Raw genomic sequence first — 10,650 nt, forward strand, 5'->3', positions numbered from 1 at the left:
GTTCTCCGCAACACACGGCAAGAACAATGACAGAGCCGCGACAGAGAGAGAGATTCGAGGTCGCGCAAGCGCGACGCGTCGACAATCGAACGCGCTTTGCAGCAGCACCGTCGTCGATAAGCGCGCAACGAAATCGCAAGTTGTCGATTTTTAAGAGAGTCAATTTTGTGATACGAGATTTTTTATCCACAGAGACAATGCGATTCGCTTACCTCTATTTATTGATTTCTACTTATCTAGTGACAATATGGCGTCCTTGTTAGCGCAAGGATTTTATTTTATATCATAGAGAAACTTGAAAGTATAATACTTGATTATTCTCGATCAACGCGAGAGCTCCGGGTCGACGTTATCGCAACAGAATGAGACGACGCATGCGCCGGCCTGTACTTGGCGTGAGCATCGATGTGTGCGCAGGACCGATCATATTTGATGTCCCCTAGAAAAAATCAGGAACAAAGTTAAACGCGCTAATATAAAGATCGAGTTTCATTATCGAATATCGCTCTTCAACGGATGATTATAAACAAACGTTAAAACAAATAGTAATTATTTATCAAACTAAGCGCCGTACACAAGAAACGGGAGACAAAGGATCAGATAGAGAGAGAGTAGTAAGACGGACTGTGAGACGGATGATGAAATACCTGATTCGTATTTCCTAAGTACTATTTAATGACACTTTCTTCGTCAAGTTCGGGAGCGAAGCGCGCGCGTGTTCAAGTATCTATTGTCTCGGGGGATTAGCTCGTGCAAAACATTTTGTGCCGACCACTCGGGATAAAAAAAAAAGAAAAAAAAAAAACGACAAGAGAGGAAAATCGCTCGCAGAGCGATTCTTTTATTTCGGTGATGACAAATTGCCGCTTATGGTAGTAAGTTTTTTTTCTTTCCTTTTTTTCCTTTTGTTTTCTCTAAGCTCTATGATAAAGATGCGTTACGAGTTGATCCTAAGAAAACATTGTTCAGAGATAAACAATAGAAATTGCGTCCTGTGTGCCACAGTTCTCTCGGAGTCTAAATCCGTCACTGACGGGACGACGTCGCGAGCGCCACGGGTCGCGGCGGCGGCGTCGACTGGAAACCCCGGATGGTCTCTCCCCACCACGACCGACTGAACCAATCGGACGTTCTGTCCACCGTGCTAGGCCGTAAACAGCTGGCGACGCTGCTGCTTTGCGTCAGTGCGAAACGTAGAACGGGACGATGCGGAGGTGGTCCGCGCGTCACCTCCTCCCCCTTCCAATCCTGACGAGATCCCCGACGACCGATGCGGTCAGCCAACATTCAGCGTAAAGCCGTCGTTAATTTAAGACCGACGTCACGTCTCGTGTCGTCTTAAATTTGTTGTTCGTTCAACGACGACCAGAATCGAGGCGAGAGTCGAAACAAGCCGTGGGGAAAGCGAAGTTTCTTTGTTCGGAAACCCAGACGGTTCTCTGCGCATAGACTGGCGACACGCACGGCGCAGCGCTGTTTGTGTTTGTGTGTTCTCGCGAGTTTGCGTTCGGTGCTCTCTCCGTTCGTTTGTCCCATTTCGACAGACGGACATCCGACGAAATATATATTATACATATTGCGGGATTTATACTTGCGGTTGCGTTTACGTAGCTCCCGAATTGTGTAAATCTCCCGATCAGAGATTCTCCCGAGCGTCCGAGTGTCGTCGCGTCGTAAAACAAGGAGAAAGACGAGGATACGTCGGTGCGTCGCTCGTATCGGAGTGGCGAACGGAAAAGAGACGGAGAGAGCGCGGCGAATACGGTGGCGTAACGCGGCGCGCGAGTGCTTTGTTTTGCCGAGCAGCTGATCCGTGCGGCAGCAGCTTCTACGTGCGAACGTCGAACGACCGACGCGTCGGCGTTTTTTTTTATCCGACGGCAAATCCGGTGCGAGATTCGCGCTTCCGGAACGTGTTGTGTGCGCGCACTCCGACGCGCGAGTTTCTTCTCTCCTCAAGAGAGCATCCCGTCGGAACCCGAGAACAGGAAAGAAAAAAAAAAGACAAGGGTTCGCGTTACGCCGTTGGAAAGAGAGGCATCCTTTCTCCGCACGAGAGCGTCATCGAACCCTTCGTCGGGACAACGCCGACTCTTTGTTTGCGGGACATTTAATAAAACACACGAGCAAGCGGCGGCGGCGGCGGCGGCGGGTTGGCCCGAATCGATCGCCGGAACTTCGAACGTTTGTTGATTTCCATGAAATCGAACGTCGTCAAGTATCAATAAAAAAGAGCGCGTTATCGATCTCTTCGTTAATCTTGGACATTGCTCGAGGATCGGAGAGGTTTCCTTGAAGAAAAGAAAAGAAAAAAAAAAAAGAAAAAAAAAACGACTCTTCTTAGAAGAAACACCAGAGAGACTCTGCGATTTTAAAGGTTTCCTAAGGAACTTAGAGAGTGCCAAGCTTTGTAAATCCGTCTGTGTCCACTCGGTGCATTTATAAAACGGGCCGCGCTCGATCGAATGAGCGTGGTGTGACGTAAAATACGGTCGCGCGTATATACGTGCCGCGTCGCAACGGAGAATTTGTGTTGTGACACAAGAAACGCGCGCGGATCGACCCGGCGCGTTGCGTGTTGCTCGTCTGGTCTCTTCGCGTACGGGCAGAAACAGAAGAGATAAAAAAAAGGAGTGAATCTTTGGGAGCAAATTTTTGTTTTTTTTATCTCTCCAAAGTAATCTTTCTCCGTTTTTACGTTTCTCAATTATCCGGAGAACAAAGAAAAGCGACGACGCGCGCGCGCGAAGCCGAGACGACGAGGTGACGAGTTCGTCGTCGAAACAAACGGAAAACATTCCTGCGAAATTCTGGATGATTCTCTGCGACGCGGCGTTGCCATCAGGTAGCTGGGCCAGGTCTAGGGACCGACGACGAGGATCGCAGTGATCGATGCGGTATAGTCCTGAGGGGGCCGGCCTCGCGAACTATCGAGAACGTGGGGTACGGCCCCGATCGAGCTGACTAGGGGAACCCTCGAGGCCCGAAGGTCTCCCGACTGGGCACCCCGAAAGCTCCAAATTACCAAGTCTTTGTTCTCCCTGCTACTAACTGGGATTACCACATCACCAGCTTCAAGATGCTGTACATATTTCACGTTGACACCGGCACCACCATCACCTTTGACATCAAGCTGGCCCTGCAAAGGTAAATTACTCTCATTATTTTCAATTTGTTCAATTTATTTTTATTCAAATTTATTTTTATTCAAATTTCGTCACATCGCAACTCGCGAATATAACGCGACAATACGATTGAGGACGACACATTGAACATTCGGTCCGTAACAGTTTCTTTTTTTTTTCCTTTACTCGCGTAAAGAAAATAACTGCACATTGTGTGTCGATAATTAGCGACAATAACGCGCCTATTAACAACGTTGCGATGTTATTAGCGCGACGTTTAGCGCGAATAATAATAATAACGCGAATCGCGACGCGCGAATTCAAGGATCCCGTCGAAGGTTCGCTAATTGCAGAAAAGCATATTGTAAAGCGCGAGCGAAACGAGCGTGAACGCATGAAATGTGTACGTGTTGTTATTAAACGCGTTCGTACGTGTTTTCGGAATCGCGCGAACGCGCAAATACTTTCGCAGATGGTTCGCGCCGAAAATACATGGAAGTTAGTAATATAAACGAAACGAATTTTCCACGACGCGCGTGGGTGTAGATTGGCTCGTGTCGCGCACGAGTTTGACCCGACGGGCAAAACTCGGCCAAGCTCTCGATGCGTACGACACGTGCGCATGATGCAAACGAGCGCCGATGTTTCGATACGGTTGCTAAAACGAGAAACGATCGTCTTTTCTTCGACTTTCTATCTGCAAACGTGTGTGTGTGTGTGTTGTCCCACAATCGATTCCGTGTGATGTTCAGAGTCACGTTTAAGTCTGCGTGAGACGACGTTTTTTACTGATCCATCGATCGCCTCTGATGTGCAAATATAAAATTTTATTTTCCAAGAAGTTTCGATTGCTTCTTCTAAGCAGCAAACAACTTGAATGGATTTATCTGCATTATTAAAATTAAGAAACAAACATATCTTGCAAATTAAATTCTAATTAACACAATTAGAGGTCAGCAATTCAAAAGAAGAATATTAAAAACAACGTGTTGTTAAAAATCAGAAAAATATATTTTTGTCTAAAAAAAAAAAAAAAAGAAAAAAAAAGTGACTTATGTAATACGTTTGAGATCCTATCGCGAGTCGATCACTTTTATTGACTCGAGATAGCCTAAGCACACCAAGTTTAAATATAAAATATTTGCTCGAATAGAAAACATACTATCGATCTATTATATTTTTATCAAAGCGTATTTTTGCGTTTACGTAACGTTACGTTCGTTTATGTAAGATCACCTTTTTTTTCTCTTTATTTCCTCTTCGCGTATCGACGTTGCACACAGCTCTCGGGTGATAGATAATGGAGTCGTTTCCTAGCGACGCGTTTAATAAATGCGTCGGAAAGCAATGATTGCGTATATTTAATGCACGCGCCGTTTTTCTTCTGAATGCCATTACGCGCACGCTTTTTATAATAGAAAAACCACGCGCGCGCGCGCGCGCGCAAATACTGAAGATATATTATTGGCCTGCGTCGTATTTTAAATATCTCTGCGACGCGCGTGCCGAATCGCGCGCGTGTCGCACAAACGCAAGCCAAGCTTGCTGTAATGCGCGACTAAGGGAGCACAAAGTTTACACAAAGACATTGTTCACGTTTGTGACGTCAGTGGGTCAATTGAACAAAAACAAAAAAAAAAAAAACATCGCCCTGACGCCGCGTTTTTTTTAAGACTGATCAAAGCGGTTGCGCAATTAATGGTACAAACGACCGACCACCTCTGTAAATTCGAGTTAAACGCACGTTCGGATTATAATTGTCGTGTTCGCGCGATTTTACACGCGAGCTATCGCCGAACTCTCTCTCTCTCCCGGTAGCGAATCGGTATATATTCCGAGGGATTACGATCGCGTCGGTCGTCGGCCCCGCTCGTCGCAGCAATTAACGATCTGTGTCAATTCGCGCCCCCCTGTTCCGATTTGTGTCTTTATTCGTCGCGTCTGGCTTATAGCGATCGGAGGCTGCTGCGCGTTTAAGCGTGAATGAGTAAATACTCGACACGGCCTAATTGCCAGCGTCACGATTAACCGCGCGATCATCGTCATCGGCAAGTGGTAGGTACACCGGCTGTCTTGCCGATATTATATTCGTTCGATCACCTTCACTTTGTTTGTTTACGCACTCAAATAAGAAATGTCTACGCACTAGAAATGAATATCACGCGAGCCAACGCGTGACACGTTTATCAGCAAACACGTGTAATGAATTATTCATTTAGTTTGTTCACAATTTTTAATGCGCGCGAACGTGTACGAAAGGTATACTAGAGAATTTCGATCAGATAGATAAAAAGGATTTGAGTAAAGGACGTAGAGAGATGACGAATACTAGAGAGAAAATAAGATCAACTGCTGATGTTAATTAAAACTATTAAAACTTAAAAAAACAAAAATCATAATTTTAACACGGGAGAACACATTCTTTGTCAGAGAGCAGGAATTATTTTTCCATATCTGGCAGACGCAAATGGATTAAGTAATAATATTTCGGTATTTTAATCTTGAATATTTGTCAACTTATCTTGCACGTCGCATCTCTCTTATTGTTACGTGCTTGAAAAACGATAAAATATCTTCTCATCTGCTAATCAAAAGAGAAAAAAAACAAACTCCTTAGCAAGAGCGAGGTGACACCTCGACGAAATCGCGAGACCGAATGGTCGCTGCTTGCGTGCACGCGTGAAATACGAGCCGCGCCGCGTGACGCGCGTAACCATCGACGACACGCAGTCTCGAAGTGTAGCGCGGCGCGCAGCTGAGCGTCGTCGTCGTCGTCGTGTGCCCGTAGTCGCGCTTATATAGCGCACAACGCCACAAGTGACTTGGCAATGTTTCGCTCTCGCGTACGTTTTCTCGTGCCAGCACAGCAGCACAAAGCGCGCTCTCGAACAACGCGGCACCAGCTTCGTTCCAATGAAAATTATTTAGTATTTTTTTTTTTTTATTGTTTCGACGCACACAAGATTTCTCATGTTTCAAAATTCTCCTCAAAAAATTCTGATTAAAAGTAAATTATGTAAAATAAATTTTTTTTTTCTGTTAAACAAACAGAACAATATTAGAGATGCGAGAAGAAGATATCAGAGTTTTTTTGTAAAAAAAAAACAAAAAAATCTCAATCGGGCAACTTTATTTGCTGGCTATATATAAGTAACTTCTTGCTATTCTAGCTAAAACTTTTTTCACCGCGTGACAACAATATAACAAGGTTCTCTTTACAATGCATCGCGCGTATATCGTTCTTCGCTTTGAGGAACACACCTTTCATCCGTTAGTCAACCTTACGCAGGATGTTAACGACGTGCTATTTCAGTTTCTTTCGCGCGTCATTTATGACCGACGTTCTCGAACGTGTGGGATCTTTTGATTTTTTTTTTTCTTCTTTTTTTAAGTGTGTCGTAAAACGCGCGCGTATTATCGATTGATGGCTAATGATGTCCGTAAGATACCGGATTGTGCTCTCTCAATTTCGCGAGTAATATCCGCGAGCGATTTCATCACGCGATCCTAATCAGTCAGTCTTGATGTCGATCGCGAACACGAGGCGTGATGTTAAACGATCATTTCAGAAACAGAGAAAAGAATGGAAAGATTGGAAGAAGAGATAAAAATCGGAGAACAACTGAAAAGATCATTGCGGAGAGGACAGAAACTTGAATGAGATCCGCGTGTAAAAAATTACAAAGATAATTCGCTTCTTCGCAATTATGTTAGTTTTTATCGAGTGTTTGTTTTTTTTTTGTCGCATCTCCTCTCGGCGCTTTTTGCATCGATGCACTCGAGCTGCACATGATTGAGTGGCGGTCGTTTAATTATTCTCATGCAGATTTTCCACGCACATACACACACACACACACGCACGTGTTGTGTGTTGGCGTTCTTTAAATAAAATCCTAGAGCGCTATATATCATATCGGGAATTAATAACAATCTCGCGCGCTGTATATCATCGGAATATATCAAACAAGACTTCGCGAAATCTCGCGCGCCTTATCTCTCGCGCGATATTATTACGCGAGCTGTCTCCTGTATAAGTTGTGTTGCGCGCATAAATTCGCAATATGTATACACGAGCAATTTGACGAGATCTTAAATGCGCGCTCGATCGCTTCTTCTCTTTTTTTCTCTCTCTCCTTATCTCTTTGCTGCTGCCGCTTGTTGCTACATATCCGGCGATGGAAAACGCACCATCCGGTAATTACGTTCGCGGTATGGGCTCCTTACGGAAATCAGGTCATATCGTCTAACAAACCGCCTATTGAACCAAATGCGATGCTTTCTTGGCCTAAAGGCGCGATATTGCCTTTGATAAAGCCGTACAGAAACTTTCTCGATAGAAGATCAAAAGAATTTCTAAGTAATTATCAAAGGAAGGAAAAGCCGCGTAGAAAGACAGAGAGAGAGAGAGAGAGAGAGAGAGAGAGAGAGAGAGAGAGAGAGAGAGAAAGAAGAAGACAGACTGTTAGCGGATACGAAGATTTACTGTATATATTCCGACACGCGTCATTCAAACATAAAAAAAACAAAAAAAACAAAAAAAACAAAACAAAATCCTATTCTCTTGCCAATCGCTCACGCGCAGTTTGACTTTTGTGTGTGCAGCGTCAGCCAGCTGATGGAGGCGATCGAGAGAGAATGCGGCGTGGTAGCGGCGCATCAGGTACTGCTTATGAGCGGAGGCGAGTGCCTGGAACCGAACGCGCGCGTGTGCTCCTACTCAGCTGGAACCGATACGAATCCGATCTATCTGTTCAGCAAGGCCGCCATTGAGAACAACCTGCCGCCCACGCCGAGTATAGATTACGGTTCTGGTAAGTAACGAGCTATACATATATATATATATATTGCATCTCTTTTTTCTTTTGTTTGTGCGACTCTTTTTTTTTCTTTCTTTTTATCGTGCGCGACTTTTTATCATGTGAAATGCGGATGATGATTTTTCAGCGATAGCGCGCGGACAGCTTACATGCGCAATACGCATGCTTTTGCATTTTGTTACCAAGCGGCGAACAAACGCGAAGTAAATGAGTTTCGGTTTCGAGTTTTGTTCGTATGTGCTTATGTGTGTTTTTTTTTTTTTGTTTGCCTTCCTCTCTTTTCATTTGAAATGCAACTGTACATAAATGGCGTTTTGTAATTCTCGCGTTTGAGCAAATACAAAGCGCTGCCGCGACTCTCTCTCTGCCTCGTGCCGAGTGAATTTCCGGACAAACGAGCGCGATCGGTCGCCACCGTGACCCGACCTCGAGCATTAATAATAATAATGATAATAATAATAATAATAATAATAATATATAATATATATTAAATAATTATATATAATATACATTAATAGTAATAATAATTTTACGGCAATGTTATTACGGAATAGTGCCAATAGGGTTTCGATCTCAATATTGCAATCTCGGTTTTTTGCTCAAATAGAGATCCGTGCGCGCGAATGGTAATTCTTTTTTTTTTCTTTTTATAGCACCGATACTTAACGAGATGTGTGTTGCAGGACAGCAATTATCAGCAATATATATCAGCAATAACACACATACGCAACTGATTACGCTTTCGTAACACTTCTAGTTTAAAAGTTAATAGACAGATAGTTCTCCGTATATGCGCGCATGCACACACGTGCGGGCACTTATCTATCTATACCAGCTTCTCGTGACAAACCGGTTTTCTTCTCGCAGTGGAGCGCGATAAATTCGTGAACTCATTGGTGATGTCAGCGATAACGCGACGAACGAACGAGATACATCATCAATATATACCCGATCGGGTACGTCTATTCTCACGGCTTAATTTCAAGTGCGGCGCAAAGGCAAATTGATTAGTTTCGATCGAGGTCAGGAGAATCCGAGATTCTCTCACGTTACGTTGATACGAATCGTTTGTTCGCGGAAAAACTACAAGGACGACGCGCTAATGAGCCTCGTTGTAATCAGTGCTGCAATTTTTTGTCCAGTTTTTTCACTTTTGACTATTGTTGTACAAACCAAACATCCTGAAAGCGACACACACACACACACACACACACACATACAATAGTCTTGCTTTTTGACACAAATGCGCCGCTGGTCCCGTCCCGTTATCCTTAATTTCCCAGATTTGAGCTGAACTCGGTAATGCACGCGCGTTGTCCCATTTCGTACTTTCTTCTATTCACGTCTTTGTTTTGTACCGTTAGATTACCGTGTGCCCGCGACGTTCGTTTCATTACTCTGTATGTGTGTTCGCTATTTCTTTCCATCTCTCTCTCTCTCTCTCTCTCTCTCTCTCTCTCTCTCGATCGCGCGCGTACGATCAAAGCGCGAGCTATGATTTAGCGACACGCATACTTGCGGTGGGTCGCGTGAGTTCCTCTATACACACCCCGCTCGGTGGATTTGACCGCAAATCGCGAGGCCGATACGAGGCACACCACGAGGGGGGAGGGGGTTCGATCTGGCAATCGAACGATCTATAGCCGTAAGTAGTATGAGCTATGCCAAGTTTTTGTTTTTTACGGAAAAAGAAAAAAACCGAAGACTTGAATGTCGGTTGTAAGCGGATCGCGATCACGCAACGCGAATTCACACGTTCAGACGTCTTGGAATATTAAACTCATCTAAATTTAGCTGTCGAGTGTGTGATGTTTTTTTTTTCTCATTTTATACACGCGCGGTAATCTCAAGCTGACAAGTGCGTTTTGTTCTTTGTAACAGCGCGAGGAAAAAAACCAAAGTGGACATCCGAGCTGATGCAAACGCAGCTTGAAGTAAATACACGGTTTGTTAATTGTTGCATTTCTTTCTCGGTGTTAATCGCGTTCTTTTCTTAGAACGAGCGCGATAATTGTGCAACAAAAAAAGAAAAGAAGATGTTACACTCGTATATTCCAAGTTAATTACATCTTCGGATGTCATTCATCACACGTTTCTCTCTCGGTTATTATATATATATATATGTAACTGGTCGTTTAGAATGATGCAGTGCCAGAAGACACAGAAAGTGGGAGCAAAGTATACGGGAAGGATTTAATTATTTATCACGGACCCCGTTATACCGCTAATTGGTATCAGAATGTGGCACGATGACACGCGGGATCGTCCGCGCGTTATGCATCCGATTAGAATCTCTTCTCGTCGCCGACTTCACGACTTGCCGCGGATGTCGTTACCGGGAGACATACTGAGAGAGAGAGCACTGCAAATCCAAGTGTGTTAATTTAACACACTTGACGTGTGTTTTTATTGAAGTCACTTTTAATACGTTTCTTAGTGTTTAAAATTGGAACACGCTTAATACGTGTTGATTTAACTCACTAAATTAACACGTTTTAAATGTATAATTTGTTGCGTGTAATAAACGACATATTATCGTATAAAAGTTTAGAAGCTCTACGTTTTCATAGGAGAACAGAATAATAATATTTATGTTCAAAAAAGCTGCAATATGAAAAACTTAGATGACTATGGTATAATAAAGTTTGTCATAGTGCAGTATTCTTTAAAAATATTAAAACATTATTATTTTGTTCTCCTAAGAAAAC

At 43.7% G+C, this 10,650-nt stretch overlaps 1 protein-coding gene across 2 annotated transcripts in view; it reads left to right on the top strand.

Annotated features, from left to right (window-relative positions):
• The first annotated feature begins 1,192 nt into the window (after positions 1-1,192).
• Positions 1,193-10,650, top strand: part of LOC109851773 (RB1-inducible coiled-coil protein 1) — a 32,022-nt gene continuing 22,564 nt past the window's right edge. For both annotated transcript variants that reach the window (XM_020422180.1, XM_020422181.1), the window contains exons 1-2: positions 1,193-3,147; positions 7,728-7,936. In XM_020422180.1, coding sequence (XP_020277769.1) covers positions 3,080-3,147; positions 7,728-7,936 — 277 coding nt within the window. In that variant the 5' untranslated portion in view covers positions 1,193-3,079. The remainder of the gene's footprint in view (positions 3,148-7,727; positions 7,937-10,650) is intronic.

This window comes from Pseudomyrmex gracilis, unplaced genomic scaffold (genome assembly GCF_002006095.1).
Source record: "Pseudomyrmex gracilis isolate BER0280 unplaced genomic scaffold, ASM200609v1 scaffold_20, whole genome shotgun sequence".
NCBI lineage: Eukaryota > Metazoa > Arthropoda > Insecta > Hymenoptera > Formicidae > Pseudomyrmex > Pseudomyrmex gracilis.